The 21,614-nt window shown below is 42.2% G+C and overlaps 1 protein-coding gene across 5 annotated transcripts in view; it reads left to right on the top strand.

The window, feature by feature from the left end:
* Positions 1–21,614, top strand: part of usp54b (ubiquitin specific peptidase 54b) — a 96,992-nt gene that overhangs the window by 68,255 nt on the left and 7,123 nt on the right. For all 5 annotated transcript variants that reach the window (XR_800465.1, XM_010793602.1, XM_010793603.1 and 2 more), the window contains 12 exons: positions 2,975–3,088; positions 3,554–3,636; positions 5,363–5,468; positions 8,079–8,225; positions 11,800–11,949; positions 12,575–12,767; positions 13,011–13,193; positions 13,537–13,756; positions 15,012–15,398; positions 15,672–15,799; positions 15,873–16,034; positions 19,808–19,955. Coding sequence is in view for 4 of the 5 variants with exons in the window: in XM_010793602.1 (XP_010791904.1) it covers positions 2,975–3,088; positions 3,554–3,636; positions 5,363–5,468; positions 8,079–8,225; positions 11,800–11,949; positions 12,575–12,767; positions 13,011–13,193; positions 13,537–13,756; positions 15,012–15,398; positions 15,672–15,799; positions 15,873–16,034; positions 19,808–19,955 (2,021 nt within the window). In the remaining variant the exon portion in view is untranslated. The remainder of the gene's footprint in view (positions 1–2,974; positions 3,089–3,553; positions 3,637–5,362; positions 5,469–8,078; positions 8,226–11,799; positions 11,950–12,574; positions 12,768–13,010; positions 13,194–13,536; positions 13,757–15,011; positions 15,399–15,671; positions 15,800–15,872; positions 16,035–19,807; positions 19,956–21,614) is intronic.

Below are 21,614 nucleotides of genomic sequence, written 5' to 3'. Positions count from 1 at the left end.
TCTTGCTGTTTAGTTATAAAATTCTAAAATCCTGTGAAGGAAACATTAATACTCTTTGATATAAGGATGAATTTGTGCCAAAAAAATGTAACAATGCATTTAAAATACCAAGGCTTTTATAAATATGAAAGTCATGTCTACTAATACACTGTTTTAATAGTGATGTTCCAAATGTAATTGTATACATTCAGTAAACACATTTCCAAAAAAAGGTCGCTTCTCGATTTTTGAGGGTTTAGGACAGTTATTCCGCATGTTGTCATGGTTTGTCTGTCTTTAACCCCTTTAAAGCCACAGTGAGCACTCCCATGTCTTTTTTGTGGATAGTTTACCTCTCAGAATTTATTCAAAATGACAAAATCTGAGAAACTTACAGAAAACCCGAAAACATTCTCAGCTCTGACAACCATTTCCAGTAGGACATATGTGCCAACACTTTCTATAAAGCTCCACATTTTATAATGCATTATGAGGAATGTATGTGATTTAAGAGATACTATGTTTTTTTTTTTTTTTTTTTTTTTTTTTTTTTTCTTTTTTTTTTTCTAATGCGTCTTGCGTACATAAACATCGCCTCTGTCTCCACCATGGATTATTTTTAATGCATGAAACTGTATTACACTTTTACTCCTCAATGAAACATGGCATTATCATCTGTAAATGAACTGTACAATCCTCAATATGTACTTTACTTCACTTGACCCATGGCACCATTAAGCTTACTGTGAGGTCCTTACTACAGGTTGATTGTTTGGGTGTGTACAAGTACGCATAATGTAATTTCAAAGCTCTATCAGTTAACCTTCTTTAACAATAAAAAGCATCAATAAAGCACTTACTTAGAAAGTCACATCGATAAATGTTTTACGACTGTTGATTGAGTGCATTAGAAAACATAGTGGGGGTGAAGGTGTATGAGTAGATGAAGCCATTGTATTATCAACACTAGAGATGGTGTTACCTGACATGACTCCATTATAATGGAGTTCACATGGAAGCAGGAGCTTCAATGTGAAATGGTTAAAACATGATGCACATGGTGGATTTTAGGGCCACTCCAACCACCAATTAGTGCGGTTAAAAGGTCCTTCGTTGATGAACTAACACATACGCGTTATGTGGTTTTTTGATTAACTATACAGGAAAAACAAAAAAGGATAAAAAGAACATCCTTGGCAGCGATAATCGTAATATCGCTTGTCCTACAAATGCCAACACTGAAGCAGCAGTATTAGGCAGAGCAGGAAACACAGACTGGCTGCTACTATTTTTCTCGGATCTGTTGAGGCTCTGCCCCAAAACCACTTCAGGGCCTAGCTTTCTGCCAGCCCCTGCAGATTTGCTTCGTTTCTATCTTTTTATGCTGCAAAGCGCTTCGAAAACTGTTTTAGGTCGGAGGAAAAGCGCTCTACAACACCATCTATTATTGATACGGTCTTGATATCGAGGCCCAGCTGTGGCGTGGTTGGAATTCCGTCGGGGTTTGGTTGTGCCCTGACAAGTTGATCAAACTAGGATCTGTTGTATGGAGTCAGTTGAGAGAACAGCACTTCAATTTAAAATGTATTTCAGAGAGACTTTGGCAGTATGAGAGAAGTAAATATTCATGTGTGCATTTACACACCCACTGTACGTTTAACTCAACAATGTATTCCTGGAAATGCATTTATGCAATTGTATCTCTGCAGCAGGGAAATAAAGATGTACATGGGTTTCTGATATTATGTGTGTGTGGTGTGTTGTGTGATGTATTTCAGGTATCTTTGCTCAGTTCAGTTCAGCATGAAGCGTGTACTTCCATTACAGATGCACTGCGGGCGCTCTGGCCAAGACTTCCAAGACCCAAAAAAAAAAATTACGAACAAGCTTTCAGCTGCGGCATCATGGACGACGCTGCCGGAGTGCTTTGTGAGTCTGAAACATTGCACACACACACACACACACACACACACACACCACACCACACACACACACCACAACACACACACCACATCACACACACACACACACACCACACACACCCGCCCCCCCCCCCCCCCCCCCCCCCCCCCCCCCCCCCCCCCCCCACACACACACCACCACATCACACACACACACACACACCACACAACACACACACACACACACACACACACACACACACCACACACACAAGGTTACCTTAAAGGCTTATGTGGGTGAGCAAGACTACAATCTCATGTTTTCAGTGTGCTGAATGAGCTATGGATTATGTTTCAGCTCTTTGCTTCAAAACCAATTTAGATGGAGGGAATAATAAGGTGAAGAAAACAAGATGGGAATGATTCTTCATAGTGTATTTAAGGGACTGCAACAAACCATTATCATATTATTTAAAGGTGAAATCATGATCAAGTATAGTCGCTTTCTTAAGCAATACAAATCTCAGCTTTCAGCTCGCAATAAAAATCACAGACCTCCATGCTGCTTCCCTCCAACCTTTTCTTCCTGCTTAAGGAACTCCACTTGTGTGTGTGTGTGTGTGTGTGTGTGTGTGTGTGTGTGCTGTGATGTGTGAGTGTGTGTGTGTGTGTGTGTGTGTGTGTGTGTGTGTGTGTGTGTGTGTGTGGTGTGAGAGAGTGTGTGTGTGTGTGTGTGTGTGTGTGTGTGTGTGTGTGTGTGTGTGTGTGTGTGTGTGTGTGTGTGTGTGTGTGTGTGTGTGTGTGTGTGTATGTGTGTGCACGGTTGGCGCTCTCTGATCGATTGGTAGTAAATGTGTTCAGTCAGGGAATCCGTAGGCTTCTTATGAAATATAGATGCTGCTCCCACGGTCAGATTAACAGGAGCACCAACAGAGAGGAACGATCAAACCCACACACACACACACACACACACACACACAACCACGCACACACACTCGGTACATATGTATACAACATAATCAAGCAAATATGCCAACTAACCAAACAACACCCACATGTTAATTGATGTTTCTTTTTCTTTGTGTGTGTCTTAGGAGAATCTCCTGATGCGTATCCACTTCCACATCAGTGCAGAGAGCAGAGAGGACATCTGCACAGCCAAACACTGTATACCACACCAGAAGTTTGCCATGACTCTGTTCGAACAGGTGGGAAATAGTTCAGTCACTTTAACAAAGAGATGGGGCATAAATAGACACAATATCGTGATATGAGACTAGATACTGTCTTAGATTTTGGATTTTGATATAGTGTGAAAGTGTTGTCTCTTGCTTTTAAAAGCTTCATTACAGTAAAATGATGTAATTTATCTGAGCTTACCGTACTGTAATAGCTGTCCATCTATCTACATTACTGATGTACATAAGTAAATATTTTGTGAAAGCACTAAAAGTCCGCCTTAAATGTATGACAACATCAATGTCTGGTATTTTGTCCAAGATATTGTATAATCGTAACATTCTATCCTATCATTTGATTTTCCCCTTCCTGCCCAGCACTACTTATATGAGTTGGTACATGTTTCACTTTTGGGACTTTCATCAAATATTCAGAAACATTTCTGAAGAACAGGATGTCCCGCTCTGAATCTGACGGTGTGTTTGTGTTTGCAGTGTGTGTGTAACAGCTGTGGAGCCACATCGGACCCCTTGCCCTTCATTCAGATGGTTCATTACATCTCCACTACATCCCTCTGGTAAGACCACACACACACACACACACACACACACACACACACACACACACACACACACACACACACACACACACACACACACACACACACACTGCAGTAAATCTGGCAGCTAGCTGAGGCTGGGTGGCAGTAAAGGAAGGTACAGCGTGTTCTCTTCTCCCCTGCACGGGTCCCTGCTGAACACTGAACTGTGAGCGCACACATGCACACACACATTATGCACAAAGACACACACATCAATTTTCATGCATTGGCAAAAGCAGGTAAGCTTTTGCATAATATGTCTTGATGGTAAATCCTCACCCAGGAGAAGCATTCTAAGAGCTGCAAAAACGTGCACACGCGAGTCAATGAAAGAAGGAACAGGGGAAGTAATCAATCATCTGTTTGATTCAGTAGACCCAGGGGGCGACATAAATCTATAAGTGTAACAGTGGATCGAAAAGGCTGCGAACGAGAGGGAAATAAGAGGATATATTACTCCATATCCCTTTTGGAAATTGAACACGGCAGAGGAAATAGAGGCATGAATGGGGGGTGAAAGTACAAATAAACACGCTGTGTGGAGGCAGTGGCAGGGCACAGCGGTGCCGCCGCTCTCTGTTTGTGCCTGTTAGCACTGCCAAGCTATTTTTACCCTTTAGTGGAGCCTGTTGTTTACAGTCATGATTGCCAAATATGCAAAAGTCAACATGAGTAAGATAATCAGAGGGCAACCGAAAGACAAACAAAATTCAGTTCCATGCCCAATTCAGATATGAGTAAACAAGAGGACAAGTGTGGTGTTTTGTTTTTAAACTGCGTTCTCAGCCTCGCATCTTCCTGTACATCTGAAGACGAGAGGTCAAGCTAGGGGTTAAAATGGAGTGAGAGAGAGAGAGAGAGAGAGAGAGAGCATACTGTAGGAGAGGTTGAGTTCATTTCGGGCTAATGGAAGGGGTAAGAGGAGGGGAGGAGGGGGGAGGAGGAGAGATTTGGATGGTTTTTAAAAATCGTTATTCTTAAAGGAATACTTCACCAGAAGAAAACAATGCTGATTCATAGCACACATAATCCCGTGCATGCATGGTACGGAGCTGCAGGCGCGCACAGGTCCATTTTGTATTCACGGATTATCATAATGTTGTTTGAGTTTGTCCTTGAGAGGACAATCGTACTTAAAAGGGATAAATGCAGCTCAGTGTTAAAGTATCATTAAGCCTGGCTGAAGGAGATTGTCTCAAAAACAGTTTTGAAAAAAGCTTTTTTTCAAGAAATTATGCAAGCTGTAGATGAACTTTAATACAATTTAATGTTGCTGTTCTGTTATTGCTCCTCGTGAGGCAATCTTCTTTTAGCAAGACCGCTTTAGGAAGGTCAAAGATCATAATCTGTCACACAATATTATGAAACTTGCTCAAAATCAATCTTTTTCACAGCCTTAATGATTGTATAATTTAGATTTCCTTTTATTCTTTTCCCTTCCCTTTATTTCCTTTTATTAAAGCAGATGAGAGAAAGCCTGCGGGACTGACTCAGAGTACATGTGTGGGAATAGTTGCCTAAGCAATATGCAAAGCCAAATGAACAACACACTGTAGGATTAATAGATTTTCAACAGATATTCAGCCAGGGACACCAAAGGAAATGAAACAATTGCCTGCAAATTACTGCACGGTATCGAAACGGAGAAAAAAAGAACGATCGAGTTTTAAAGAATGCTGTGTGTGTTTGTTCCGTTCTGCAGCAACCAGGCGGTGAGGATGCTGGAGTGCAGAGAGAAAGCTACACCGGACATGTTCGGAGAGCTGCTCCGCAACGCCAGCAACATGGGAGACCTGCGCAACTGTCCTGTGAGAGCACACACACACACACACACACACACACACACACACACACACACACACACACACACACACACACACACACACACACACACACACACACACACACACACACACACACACACACACACACACACTTAAAAACAACAGTGTACAAAATATAAACTGCTTTAAATATATCAGAAAATGTCTTCTTTCTAATTTAGAAAGAAGGTCCCCCCTCCCCCCCAGAAAATAGAAGGGTGATGGAATCCCATTTTTAAATATAATTTGCAGTGTAACCGTTGGTAGTTTTGTTGTTTTTCTTAGTTGTTCTGTGTTGATCAGCAGCTCATTTTCTTTTCCTTTTTCTTTCCACTTTCTATTACTGTAGCTTTTTCTGAGTTCTCTTCATCGCCCTCCTTCACAGTTTATGATCAGCATTGTCTTGCACAATGATATCAAAAGAAAATGTAATTGTGCTGGAAACAATCGCGCTAAAAATACTCGTCCTGAAGAATGTGAGCATTTTTGAGTCAAAATCGGCTAAACAAAAACGACGAGCTTTAGATACATTGGCTGCTGTTCTGGAGAGAGAGAGAGACAGAGGTGTAGGATGCCTTTGTTCTGCCTGGTTGTGTTGTGCTGCCACATGGGAAGGGGCTGCGGCTGAAAGCATCCAGCTCGGCCCCGCTCTCTGCCAAAGTGTCCCCACAAAGAGCCTCTTCAGCCGGGCCCCTTCACAGAGCAGCAGCTCCACCAACACTCCGTTAGATCGTTCACGACGAGCCACAGTCCTGAGGGAGTCTCACCTTTGTTTATCTTCCACCACTTGCAGCGCTGATCTTTTGTTAATACCACATTGGGCCTTGCTCAAACACAGTGAGGGTATTTGGATGGGAGCGAGGCTGCTGGGAGATACTGTAGAGTGGGAGGATGTTTGCTTTGTGCTAAAGAGTTGACCCAAGACTCTCGAGTGAAGTTCTAGAGTTTCATTTTACAGTTATTTAAAGTAAGCTCATATGTGTTTATTCTATTCGATATATAGATGCTGTAGTGGAAGATTTTGTTTACCACTTTATAAAGTAGATACATTTAAAATGGTAAATATTTTTATCAAAAAGCATGCCATCATTTGTTTCCAATCCTTTTCTAACTCTAATTACTTTTATTCCTAAATTAGAACATTGTTCACATGAAAGATTTCTGCTTTTTTGTATTTTTCAGTTTTCTTTGAACTGCTTTAAAAAAGGCAGGGTGTTTATTTTTTCAGTGGTTTCACATAAAATCAGAAACCAATAAGGGTTTAGCATTTCATAGGTAGGATATATAAATAGGTTTACAATCCAAACACATTTGGAATTGTTTTTGAAATGTTCCTTCAAAGTTAAAGTATGGAAGTAAAAGTTAAGAAAAAGTGTGGGAGAGAAACTCCCTCCGCAGGGAACTTTGGGATTTTAGCCTTTGCAGACCATTTCAACAAACTACAGGAAAGGGAAAACCCCATAAAGCGTAATTGGGCCCCTTTGATTTGTGCTTTAAACGAATAGATTTAGATAATATGGCTATACTGTTGCCATATAGCCATGTTGTTGATCTTCCAGAGCCAAACAATAAGTGCATACAGTATGTTTTCATACCGCCTCAGTGTAGATGTGTGGTGGATCAATTTTCACCAATCTGCCTCCTCAGCATCTTCATTGATAAAGCGAGATTGTCTCTTTATGTCAGGGCTGTATGGAGTCGTGAGGAATCATAAGCAGAAACATTTCCCTAAACTTGTTATATTCTGCTGTGAAGAATGCCACGATCAGCATTCTGCAAACCTACAGCATCCTTTGACCAGCAGCACTGTTATATAACTCACTCTCTCCTGGAAAGGCCTGCATGGCCACGGCAAAAAAAGGAAAGTAATCTTTGCATATAACCCTCAGAGCTGAGACCACACTGATCAGCGTTGTTGAAGCAGAGCAGATCTGTTTGTACTATCATGTGATGATGAGTGATATTGTCAGCGGCTTTTCCCAGCAGTGAGAGCTCACTGAGGCTGCGTGTCCTCAGCTAGCGGATAGCCTGTGTCTCGGTGCTCTGCTGTTTTGGCTGAATTTAGAAGCAGACCCTGGCAAAATACCTTCCTGCCATCTCGGTGCCAGCGCAACACAGCATGCCGCCCACAAAGGCAGAGCTCTGTGTGTGTGTGTGTGAGACTGTTGTGTTTGGCAAAGTGTGTGGTTGCCAGGGTGTTCTCCGGCTGTTTCCGAGTACACTCTGCCAGCACTGTGTGTGTGTGTGTGTGTGTGTGTGTGTGTGTGTGTGTGTGTGTGTGTGTGTGTGTGTGTGTGTGTGTGCGCACCAGCTCTGCGGTGGGTCATGACTCAAAGGAAGGATTCAGAACACACGGTGCTGAACTCAACAGAAGGCTCAAGGGACAAATACAACTCAGCACAGCGACGCTTTCCTCTCTTACATTCCTTTATCTCTCAACCTCCTTCTCAGTTTATTCGTGTGTGTGTATCTGCATGCATCTCTGCCAAACAAAGGGATGGTTTTAGCGACCACTGTCACTCTAACACAGGATGAATAAACCAGTTTGATCACACGCCCCTCTTCTCTCTCCCTCTCTCCCTCTCCCCCTCCCAGAGTAACTGTGGGGAGGTGCTGCGTATCCGCCGGGTGCTGATGAACTCTCCAGAGATCGTGTCCATCGGCCTGGTGTGGGACTCGGACCACTCTGACCTGGCGGAGGACGTCATACACAGCCTGGGAACCTGCCTGCGTCTGGGAGATGTGAGGGGACCACACATACACACACACACACACACACACACACACACACACACACACACACACACACACACACACACACACACACACACACACACACACACGCACACACACACATAATACGGTCAATAAAATGCATTAGCATACAGTATGTTACACATGTCTCTGAGAGCAGCCTAGCACGTACACCCGAACACTGACATACATATAAATAAATACCACTCCAAAATAAAATATTCTACCACATTTTTTATTTATCCTCTGCTCTCCTAATAGATATTTTGTTGACATACAATAACATAACCGTCCTTGTTTTTTGGTAACATTTGTCAAGTGAAAATATTTCAGATATGTTATCCTTTTTTAATTAGAAAAATCCATCAAAAAAACTATATAAAAACTCACCAATGGTTATCAATTTATTAAAAGAATATATATATATTTATAATTCTTCAAAATCTGTGTTATGGGATGACCAAGCAGAAATGATTAGAGTCCAGGTGCTTCTGTGTATCAGATTTTACTCATACTTATATATTTAGGTTGAGTTTGGTCCACAAGACTTCTGAGAATATTTTACTGCAATTAAAAAAGAAAAAAAACAATGTTCTCTAAGGATCAGATTGTACCCTCTTTTTTTAATATTTGATCATTTTGGTTCATGAGATTTTCAACAGCAAGTCAAATGTGGACCTTCAGACCACAACTTTTTTATTTTTTTATTTAACCAGATAAAAGCATTGAGATACAATCTCATTTTCAATGCTGACCTGGCCAAGAAGGCAGCAACGTTACACATAACACATAACACAAATATATAAAATACAGAGAACATAACTAAGAAAACAAAAGACGAAAAAGCAGTCACTACTTTGTGCACATTAGGACATTAAGAAAGGTGCACTACTTATTACTGCAAGAGCAGCTGGTTGTAAGGACTTCAGACAACTTCAATTTAAAACATGCTATTGAGACAAGTGCCGTCAGATTGAGGCGTGATTGAAAGTCATTCCAAGACCAAGGACCATAATAAAAAAGACTCCTTTTCCCAGCCTCAGTCCGCACAGCACTTAAAAGTAGTTTTTTGCTGCAAACGCTATAGTTACGTTTCCGTCTTAATTCCCATGGACATCACATTCAAATAACATGGGCCAGTCTGCAAATTGACTACCCTTAAAAATATTTTAGCTTCTTAAACCAGATTACAATCCTTTTTTCCCCTAGGCTTTAGGCTTACTTATTACATATTTTCTGCGTGGGAAGTCGAGTACCGCAGGCTACGTGATATGTTAAGTTTAAGTGCTTGAATCGTGACGAGTGGCAATGAAATCTGATGTGGCTTTGCTCCCATTTCATGAATGGATAATTCCTTTTTTCTTCCTGCCAGTCATGAAAGGGAAGACAAAAAGAAATTGGTCTTCTATATTAAAAATGTGCAACATAGGCAGGGTTTTCTATAAAAAAATAAATGACAGGACCTTAAGACGGCTCCTTTAATCACTTGAACACAGAATTTTGTCTTTTTCATGGTATACATTTTTTATTTCAGCACTTCGGCTAAACAGAAGTGCCAATATTTGTTTATACAGTAAATTGTTGAATATTCAAATAAATGCTGATCCACGCTTAACAACAGTCCTCCGTTGGCACACAGCTGAACTCTCCCCCTATGGAGAGAGCTTAACACTTGACATACTTTTACAGGCATGTACGTCATATAGTGACATAGGAAGTGGATATCAATCTGTTGGCTTGATGACGCAGGCAGGCTAGAACAAATATTTAATTTCATAGTTTTTGGGTTAGTTGGAACTCCAGAAACCCTGATGTATTTTCACACGCAGGAAAAAGTATGATTAATATTATATTTCCTCTCTAAATAAACAAAACCAGAAAATTAACCCCCACATCAGAGGTGCAAATACCCAGAGGCATGTTGAAACACACACTCGTGGTCCAGCATCGAGATATAAACACTTTCAAGGACACACATATGCTACTAGAAAAAAACAGTTGTGTAAATGTGCTCAACACTCAAATACACACTTAATGGCAATCATAAATACAGAATACAACCATGTGCATGCGTCAGAGGCCAGGAAACTCGACCAATCCCGTCGCAGCTCACACTGAAATGAGAAATTATAACACACGCCACACAATGGAACACCTGACTTCCATTATTCTGTTAGAGCTTCTGCTTACACACACACACACACACACACACACACACACACACACACACACACACACACACACACACACACACGAGACCCCTGATACTCTGTGTCATGACTGAGTAATGTTGATGCATTTTAATGCCCCTGTAACATCTCCAGACGCATTCTGAAGCGATACTCATGAATAATGGATCAGTGAATATGACTATGTGTTACAATGAGTCAAGTTCTTCCCTCTATCTTCTATCTTCCCTCTCCGCCCGCCGCCGCTTCCCCTCGTTATCATCCCGCGGTTGCGAGATGAAGCTAGTTGTCAAATACAAATCGGAGGCACAATCTATCGCATTCTCTGCTTTTGTCTGCGCGTTCAAATCAGCGGAAGTGAACCCATCTGCCTCCTGAATCCCTCATCCTCTTCCACTGCTTTCACTTTCTCTCTTTGTCTGTCCTCAGATTTCTCTCTTCTCAGCTTCCCCGGTACACTTTCATGTTCTATCACTCCTCTATTAGATTGTTGTAGTCCTGAAACGATTCATCTTTTACAATAAATAGGTAACATTAGGTCATTTATCAAGCGGAAATGCTGAGCACGTGCTGCATCCAACTTCTAAAATATGAGGATTTTTGTTTGGTTGTATATTGAATGTCCATGAGTTTTTAGATTGTAAGTAGTGTATGGCTGCAAGATATGAGGAAGAAAGGCAATGTGGTTGAACATTGTTGGATATTGTCCTAATGACTTTACCTGGGATAACAAAACAGATACGTTTACTCAGGTCTTCTGCTTGCAGTATGCTAAACAAGTGCTTGTTGAAAAAATACTATTTCTGTCACTCTAAAGTGCAGTTTCCTAATGATACTAATCAACTAATACAACAACAAAAATCAGAGAATACCTTTTTGAAAATGGAATGGAAGTTACTTTTATCTATGGAAATTGTGTGTAAACTTATGAGGAAGAATTGATTTAATAAGGTGATCCATCATTAGAGTAGTTGTTGGTTGCATTCCTAGATCAGTGAGTAAGGATATGCTTTTGCAGCAGCATGTGAATAAAGGGCAAAACAGAACACAATAAAATAGAAGGATACAGAAGGTCATGGTCTTAAACCCCTAACTTTTATCCCATTGTACTGCCTACGTAAGATGTGCAAAGCAGTAGTATTAATGTCCATCATTTCTGCATTTAACTGCAGTATACATGTGTATCACTGTGCAGTATGTACAGTATACAATGAGAGGAAAGTGAAGTATAACTGTATACAACAGATGAACCAGGTGAGCAAAAATGTGCTTTTATTAACATTATCTCCCCCCCCCTGCTGCACACCTCTCTTCCCTGCATCCCTCCCTCCCTCCCTGTCTCCTCCCCTCTCTCCCTCTCTCTCTCTCTGTAGTTGTTCTACCGTGTGACAGAGGAGAGGGCTCGCCAGGCGGAGCTCTACTTGGTGGGCATGGTGTGCTACTACGGCAAGCACTACTCCACCTTTTTCTTCCAGACCAAGATACGCAAGTGGATGTACTTCGACGACGCCCAAGTCAAAGAGGTGAGACACAGTTTGGAGGCTGCATGCTGCAACACAGGGAAGGGGGTGCTGCTACAGTATCTGCTGCATCTCCAGTTGTGCCTGCGAGTGCAGCTGCGATGACAAGAACTACGCTGTGTGTTAGTTCCACTGCTGCATGGTCAGCGGGGCGGCGCGCACATTGATTATGTGTTTAAATGTTTAATCCCGCCCTTTGTTTTATTCTTGCCGCAGGTTTGTGTGCTAGAACTGGTCTTATGGTGCAGTACTTCATGATTTATCTTCTATAGGGCTGGGAAATGATATACTGTATTGAGGAAAGCCGGGTTTGTTTGTGTCAAAGTGTGATATAAAGTGTCCTTGACCCTTTTATCAGTCTCAGTGTACACTTTGGCATATTAGGTTATTGAGCTAATGGAAAGCTGTGATAATATGATATCAATAAGGACACAGAGCAGCACAGTGTGTGTTTGACCTTCTGGTTTTGGTGGAATATGCGTAATGTTATATCCTAATACAGATAGATTTTCTTTATGTATGCTTGTGTGTGGGTTCATATGTATGTTTATGCGTGTGTGTGTGTATGTGTGTGTGTGTGTGTGTGTGCGTGTGTGTGTGTGTGTGTGATGCCCTGCTGCACCTCCAGATCGGCCCTAAGTGGAAGGACGTGGTGTCTCGCTGTATCAAAGGCCACTATCAGCCCCTGCTGCTGCTCTACGCTGACCCCCGTGGGACGCCGGTGATACTGCAGGAGAGCTCCAACCCCTGTACCAGCTCCAATCCACAGCTGGAGCTCCAGCACTGCAGCAGCAAGGCCGGTTACGACAGCGAAGACTCTGGTACAGCAAAGACGACACACTCTGCTACAGATCAGATTACTCAGTGTTTATCATCCACGCGGGGGGGCATGTGAGGTTACAGATTTAAAGCCCTGACCTTCAACCCTTTAATGCAACTTCTGCTTTTCTACTGCAGAGCTGGAACTTATTTCCCCTGCCCTTTCACTGTAAACATATGGAGATACAGGATTAACGAAAAGGTAATCCCTCTTTTTTTTCTTAAAATCTTTTTTTCTATCTCAGGTCGGGAGCCGTCTATATCCAGCGACACTCGTACTGACTCTTCCACTGACAGCTCGAGTCACCGCGCCACCCGCAGCCGATCCCTCCACCAGTCCACGGGAAGCCACCTCTCCAGCGAGTCCCAGACCACGGTGGTGTGTAATTACGACATCGGCACACCGCAGCACGGTGCCGACGCTGGAGGTAAAACTGCATTTCAAATCCAGTTGTAAAGTTACATATACAAGTTCAACTAGAAAACATTGTTAGCATTGTTGGCAGCGCCGAACAACTGCAAACACACAAGGGACTGCAGTGTTTTCAGGGAGAAAGTACTCAACTGCGGTACTTGTTTGAGGTACAAGTAAGAGCAATTAGTGGTAATGAAGTGCTGTGTGCTTCTCCACTGCAGTCTCTTTAGGTTATGCACCTCCATACTGGTTATTCTCATATTTACTAGCACTGTTGCCTACATAATTGCCCCCCTGTGGGATGAATACAAAAGTTATTGGATTGACTTTTTCTGCCTTTCTTCTCCCACGTTCAGAGTCAGCAGTGGAGGGTCCTCCCCGCCCTTCCTCTCCTCCTCTGCAGGAGTACAAGGAGACGGCCGTCTTCCTCCTCTCCTCCCGCCGGCCACTCACCTCCTCCTCATCCTCGTCTCGTCCCCTGTCCTCCTCCTCTTCGTCAGGAGTCGGGGGCTGTGAGGGCGGGGTTGGGGGCCCCCACTGGGAGGATGAAAGCACCAGCAGTGAGAGCAAGTCCAGGTACTGCACTGCTGACGCACACAAACACATCTCACTTACAGTAAGACCATCTTGAATTCACATTAAAACTGTGTAAAGTTGTATTTTTAAATGTTCTCATAATATCATCGTCTCACTATTAAGGTATGCTAAATTCAGTACACTATGCAGTTAATATGAGATGATAAAAGTATTCAAATCCTCCTTATTATTGGGGGACTTCAGTATTTTCCAACCTGGCACATATTTCCCCATGATTCTATGTCTAAGTAACGAATGGGGATAACAATGTTTGCAGTTGGTCCAGTATTGAGCGAGTACGCTGCAGAGGGCATTCGCAAAACAGAGAAGTTCAGAAATCTTGTCTTGTATTGTCAGAATCAGCTTAAGCTTCAGCCATGACACTGAACATCTTTAAGAAAACACTGAACTATGCTTTTTGTACTCCAACACACCAAGCTCTGACAACACAAAATCTCTGTCACTGTTGCTATTTCGTCTTCTGGTATCAACGTCATGTGACACAATAACAAACTCACCGTATCAAATAATAAGTGGACAAACGTTTTTTTATTTCCCTGTAGAATCCTTTCTATAATCAGTCACTTATTATAATAATCAGTGGTAAAACAATGTAATGTATGTTAAAGTCCTGCATTTAAGACCATACTTAAGTTAAAGTACTTTAAACACAAAAAGCGCTTTGAAGTATAAAAAGGATTTGTTACTTCGGTATTGTTTTTGCATTAAATGTTTAAGCTCTGCGTGGGTGGACTGACTGAACTCTCTATACCCTCTATAATTTGTTTTCTACCTTCTTATTTCACTGAGAGATACATTTGCACTTTTTGAGTAGTTTTCAAAAGTCGAGGAACTTGTATTTTGGTGGGATATCATAGTATTCTTTCCACTCCTAGAGTCATGTAATATACAATCTAGATATGGTACGGTTTAGCATTGTATTGTGGTTTGAGATAAAGCACACTCACAAGTGATACAAAATCTTGGTAGTGATTTTAAAATACAGGAAGTATCATGTATGACAAAAAACAGACTCTGCTTTCTTCTGCTTTTTTAAATTGAATCTTTATTAATGCAGGGATACCTTGTAATTCTTGATATCCTTATCTGTGATTCAACACAAATGGTTGTTTCTTAGGAACACATAAGGTAATGTTTGTATTATTATCTAGAATATATCCTAAATCTCGATTATTTTGGCAAGAAGAATCATGACTTAACTTTCCCATGTAACATCTTCTCCCCTTGCCTGTAGTTCTTCTGGAGGCCGCTACAGGCCGACCTGGAGGCCCAGGAGAGAGGCCCTGAACATCGATAGCATCTTCACCCGACCGAGAGGCCCCTCTCTGGGCTACAACACCCTGCCTGGTCCCTCTCGGCCTCCGGAGCCGCACAGCGTCTTTCCCTTGGCAGGCCCTGCTCCCCCCACACCGCCAGGACTGCAGGAGGCTGAAGGGAGGGAGGTTGGGGAGTATGAGGCAGGGTTTGGGCTGGTCGGACAGCCCAGGTCTCTGGGCGGCGGGCGGACAATGGGTCCTCCTCCCCCTCCGCCTCTGAGAGGGGTGGAACACCAACCGCGTCTGATCCAGAGGATGGAGAGTGGCTACGAGAGCAGTGAAAGAAACAGCAGCAGCCCCGATAGGTACACAAATATCAATTACTGTCTCTTCCTTTCTGTCTCCTTCGCTCATTTTCTTTCCCTCTCCTGGTTTCTCTGTCCCGTTCAATCTCATTTTATCAGCGAGAAATACGAATGGGACATTAACAACAAAAAATTGTCCTACAATAGTGGCCAGAACAACAAATCAATCATTGGACAAATTCGTCAAGAGACGTATGATCCTCCCTCAACATTTCTTCCTTCTTCTTCCTTGTCTCTTATTTTTCTTGTTTTCTTTTCCTTTCATCATGTCAGGGAGGTGGGGCAACAGAAACGGGTACTGATGTCAGGACCTTCTTGGCGTTCGGTGCCAAAGTCAAAGAGCAGCGGTGCCATCCTGCAGGAGCTGCCCTCACCCAGCTGGGGCGGCGGCACCAACACAGGTGTGTGCTCCTGCATGTGTTTGCATTTATCTACTGTAAGTGCAGCATTTGACATGTTTTCCTTTTTGTTCAGGCGGCCGAGGGCGCAGTGAGCTGGACGAGCTGCAGGAGGAGGTGGCGAGGAGAGCCCGCCAACAGGAGCAGCTGAAGCGAAGGGAGGCGGAGCGAGAGAAGGCCATGGGATTCAACCCCAAACCCAGCAAATTCATGGACCTGGACCAGCTCCAACACCAGGGTATGGCAAAGGAAGGGGGGGTGAAGAGAGAGACAAAAGGAGAGGGAGTGAGGGTGCAGGAGAGGTTAGAAGGTTTTAAGGAGACTGAAAGAGGTCAGTTCACACAACTTACCTGAAACATATTCGCTCAAACTTACAACAGTTTAAAGATACTATTTATTTGCTGGAGACTGTCTGCATGACGAGAAACCAGAATTAGTAAGAGAGATTATATTGATTTTCTGTACATTTGTGTGAACTGGCCCTTTATGAATAAGACAACTGCATTTAAAGCTGCACAGGGCAACTTTGTAGTGTTGTATACCCCCGATAGTAAAAAAGATCACTAACTTATTACACAATTTCAATCTAAATGTTTTACTTTGGACAAAAACAAAACCAAAGGGTACGTTTATGACCTTTTTAATGAGAGGGATGTGAGGCGGTGTGCCGATCCTTGGTGTGACAACATGGTGTGTTTTATGTTACAATTCTGCCCGCTGCAGCTCTAAGGTCACATTATCACCTGTTGTCCCGTTTAGCAGTCGCAGTGACTTGTGTGCTCTGTCTCCTCTTTGTCCTCATTCCCATCTGTTCGTCTGTCTCTCCATCTGTCTCACTCCGTCGTTATTTTTCATTTGTCTATTACTTCAGTTAGGATACTCTTAGTACTGTATATATTTGTTTTTTGCGTGTCATCCATGAGGGATTTTGTTGCCCGTGTGTGTGTGTTTGTTGCGTGTGCGTATGTGTTTGTGTCTGACAGTTCCAGCTGAGCTCTAGCTGCACTCCTATGTTCACTGACCATCACTGAGTGGGAACGTTTTTCAGGCTGATTCCCATTCAAAATCTCAATCACAGTCCAAACTCAAATCTCTAGGGAAAGGAGCTTCTGTTTCTCATTTCACAGGAAGATTGTGGGTTGTGTTTTTCTTGTTGGATGTGTGTGTTTGAGTATATTTGTGTCACAGTGCATCTTCGTGTGTGTGTGTGTGTGTTGTTGTGAGATTGTGCTTCAGAGCTGTAAACGTGAGACTCAGGTAACACTTAAAGGGCCACTCCACCAATTACACATGTCAAATTCGATGTATTTGTCGCAGGGAATAATGTGACTGTAATGTCTTCTGTGGTTTTAGAGCAGCTTCTGATGCTACCATTTCATTTACAGATGAGTCATTTAATTTCTGGCTTTGGGATTCAAGCTGGGGGCAAGGAGTTTTGGAAGTTTAAGCATATACCAGGAGGGGTCTTACAAAAACATTTAGAGGTGCTTTATAGGAAGTGTAGGATAAAGTGTTTTGGAAGCGTCACTCATCTTTTCCTGCACCAATTTGTCTCTGACCAAAAAATAACAGCTATCAGATACCTTGCTACGAAAATCTTTACAGACATGAATTGTTCCATGAGGATGAGTCATACTGACTATTGCCGTCTCATTAGGGATATATATATATCTTTATAAAGTACTACAAAAAAGTACAGCTAATTGTGTCAATTTAGGCTGATTAGCATATTAGCATGCTAACACCCTAAACATCAGCATTATATCATGTTGACTCCATAGACCGTATATAATATGGATGTATTCTCTGTGACGCCACACATTGGTTTCTGAGGAGTTGTTGGTAGAGAATAACTCCCGTCTAAGCCTTAATATAATTGATATGTTTTTTTTAGGCTATAAACATGTTTATTCATGCTGTAACGTTGGGCATGTAATATGGAGATCCTTGTGGATTAACTTCCTGTTGGAGCCAGTTCTGATTCGATGAACTGCAGAGTTTGGCATCCCGCAGTACCTCCTTTTTTTGCCTCTGAGTTTGCAGCTTAGCCAACATTAACAATTAGCTCGGGCCAACTGTGCTTAAAGACTGTAGACTCTCCGTCCTGTTTAATCCGTCTGTGGCTAGTCCATATTTAGGGGCGATGTGCTTAATTTCACTAGTCACAATCAGGACTTGAGACGTGTCTTGGGCCTGATTAGACTTGAATAATTTAAAGGAAAAAACATTTAAATACACCAACAGTTCAACAACATGCTCTGTCATTTTGATGTGGTCCTTATTTGTGTGTGTGCTCATGTATATTTGGTCCTTGCATCATATCAAATCATATTTGTCTATGCCTGTGTTACTATTTGAAGAACATATTGGTCTGAATGTGTGTGAGAGCAAGAGAGCCTTGTCTGAACGGCAGGTGTGCAGGTTGTACCCTCCAGCTCAGCACCTAGCTAAAACTATATCAGGGATTATTATGTTCTGTCCTGTCTGTCCTACTGTGTGTGCTTCAGTGTGTTCAGCCTCATGTACCTGACACACACACACACACACACACACACACACACACACACACACACACACACACACACACACACACACACACACACACACACACACACACACACACACAACCTCATACAGACACACACACACCCCTGTGAGTACACTCAACCTTGATGAAGTGAAAGGACGACTTGCTAGCGAACAGATGGCATCACTATCAGTGCGATTACGTAAATAATCTGGTTTCCCATATCCCTATTGATGGTTTTATCCGGACTCCAAACAATCTGCCTCAGTGTTTTAGAGGACGTTACAGCCAACGACAACAACAGAGCTGCCACCAACCTTCCTTTATTCTGTCTCTATCAATCAAAAGTCTTTAAAGTCAAGCCGGGATATGGGATGGCTGCTCTTTTGTTGTCCTCCTTGTTGTACACATATTTTTTTTACAAGTAACCCCTTTCAGGGTGCGTTCACAAGGCTAGGCGCCAAAGAAAGCTTTGTCTTAAAAGAGTGAACCTTTTTTCTCTGTCTGGTTTCTGCGGCTTCATGAACGTAGCCTCAACGTTGCTCCTCTCTTATCTAATCTTGACTTTGTTGACTTATTAACTACAGTCCACGTTTACATATCGATGCATTTACAATAGAGTTGCAAAGCGGGAGGAGATGCTGGGTGTGGAAGGATTTCCCCTCACTATAAAGTCTTCTTAGAATTTAAAAACTCAGAGAACTAACTCAGGAACTTTGTTATACTGTAGATTATTAGTATTACATTTGTTTACATTAGCTATCAAAGGTTACTGGTCATATCAGTCCAAACCAAGTTTGAGATGTTAAACACCTAAGTGAATTACATTGAGCCTGGGTATGTTATATTCTTATTGATTACACTTTAATTTATCATACACTATACAGTATGTTATATTTCATTTTATAAAAGTGCCCTAATCTAGTTTTAAAGATAAGACAAGTTTTGGATTTTGAGTTTTAAGTGTTTCAGCTTGAATTCTTTATAGTCTTTTCCCATCAGTTTGATGGTGAGATTCTTAGTTACCCATGAGTCCCAGCAGCTATAGCTATAAAAAAAGAACATGCAAATCTGAGCCGATCCTACTGCGCGTTTGTTGTCAATGCGAAATATAATGAAAAGTGGCTTTACCTTTGTATAAATTAACCTATATAAACAAGTTCTCCAACTACAACAGAAACGAATCCTCCTACTTTGCAACTCTATACATGTATAAATACAAACCTTGACTTAGAGGAGCGTAATGCATGCCGGCCCCCTCATAACCACTCCTTCTACTCTGCTTCTATTTTCTCCTTTTGTCTCACCTGTTCTGTCATTCTCATATTTTGTCTCTGTCTTTATCTTTTACTCTTTCCTTCTGGTATTCTTCTTTGATGTTTCTTCTTCTACTTTTGCATTCGCCCACTCTTTTTCCTTTCTCTGCCACTCCGTCCTTATATCTTTCTTCTTCTTATCTCCCGCTCTGTTGTTAACATCCTCAGCTGTGCTCAGACCCCTGCATGAGGCTAACGCTCATAGCGGATTGGCTGTAGCTGCGTGCATGAGGAGCACTGGGGGCCCAATCAAACGCAGGCAGGAACAGGAAATGGAACGGGAGACAGGAAGCGCCCGCCCACAGGGGCCTCGCAGGTACCATCACTGTCCACCCTTATGTGTCCGCAGCGGTGCCTGTCTCAAAACCACATCAGACCCCCTCCCTCCCTCCCCACCCTCCCTCCCTCCCTCACTTCGTGTGTGTCCTCAGCTCAAGCTGTTCTCAAACCCACCTCAGGATTCCTCAGTGGGGGTCCTCTGGGTGCTGGCTGTCCAAAAACACCCTCATATGTGTGTCCTCAGCTCTGGCTGCCCTAAATTCCCAGATGCACTGCACTCTCACATCCTGCTGTATGTGTGTATGTGTGTATGTGTGTCACACACACTCGACTTTATACAGTATTCTTTTGTGTCTGTGTGTTTGATGCAGTGCAGTGAAAACCTGCTTTGCTGGGCTCTGTTGCTGCCATCGAGAATGAAAAGAGAGACAGAGTTGCTCTCGGCTTTTCCGTGCTTCAATGCTTCCCTGCATCGTTGTTGTTGTGCTGTTCTTTGTAGCTGTGCGCTGCCAAGGCTTCCCTCGCTCTCTGTGTGCCGCTGATCTGTCCCTCTATGCACTCACTGTAAAGCTGCAGTCCGTCTCTGTGTGTCTGTTCTGTGTGCTGCGGAGCCATTGTAGTCACAGATCCTGTGCTGTTTTTGTGTTACCGTCACTCTGTTCTCCTCCTGATGTGTTAGTTTTGCTGTGTGACGAAGGGAAAGTGAGCTTCAGTTGTCATAGAGTTTCACATTTAATATTTAAAAAGAGTGAGGCTGCTCATCTCGCAGCTGAGATATATCATTAATAACATTTAATGATAATTATTAGAATTGCAGGCAAGTATAACGGGGTCCAAGCATGTGGATTTCTTTAAGTTTCACACCATTGTTAAGACAAGAAAAATATGTCAACTTTTGTTTTGGTGGTCAATTGTCACAATTGTACGGGAGACAATACAAGCTATTACTTATACTAAAGCAATTGTTTTTTATTGCTAACTGTTTTTAAATAGGAAAAACTTTAAAATAGACAACATTAGCTAAAGGAACACTGAAATGTTAATTCAAGTGTTTTCTTTCTAACTGAATGAAGACTGGTTATGAAAGGTCAACATTCACTAGTGCATGAAAGAAAAATGGTTTACAACATTACATGTCATTTATTAGACACTTACAGCGACTTACATAGATTCAGTACTGTGGACAATCCCCACAGGAGCAATTTGGTGTGAAGTGTCTCAGGGACACAAAGACATGCTGACTGCAGTGGGACTCGAACTTGCTATCCCCTGATTCAAAGTCCAGCACTCTAACTACTGAGCCACAGCCACCTCATATACATGAACTAATAATTATGTAAAGAAAACACACAAAATAACAAATATTTTACAATGACATAGTTTCATTTCAAGACTCTTTCTTATGTTAGAATCTTAGGTTAAACTTTTCTGAGTTAGCAAGTTACAGATATTGTGTCTCATAAAGGGTAATTCAAACTTAAAATCGTCTTTATTATTATTACATATAGTCCTCCTGCTGCGCTTTAAACAGCTTAATTACTGCGCATGGGTGTTACAATGTGTGGATTTTGACTTAGTCATGTTAACATCGGATTAAGTCTCTGTTTCAATTCAACTCAGCATGAAAATGAATAAATGTTCAATCCAAACTGTTAACAGCAGGATGGAGGCAAAGAGGAGGAGGTAAAGCTCAGCG

Source organism: Notothenia coriiceps, unplaced genomic scaffold (genome assembly GCF_000735185.1).
Source record: "Notothenia coriiceps isolate Sejong01 unplaced genomic scaffold, NC01 NC01_scaffold00037244, whole genome shotgun sequence".
Lineage (NCBI taxonomy): Eukaryota > Metazoa > Chordata > Actinopteri > Perciformes > Nototheniidae > Notothenia > Notothenia coriiceps.
The sequence above is the reverse complement of the archived record's forward strand: the minus strand, read 5'-3'. Positions and strand labels throughout refer to the sequence as shown.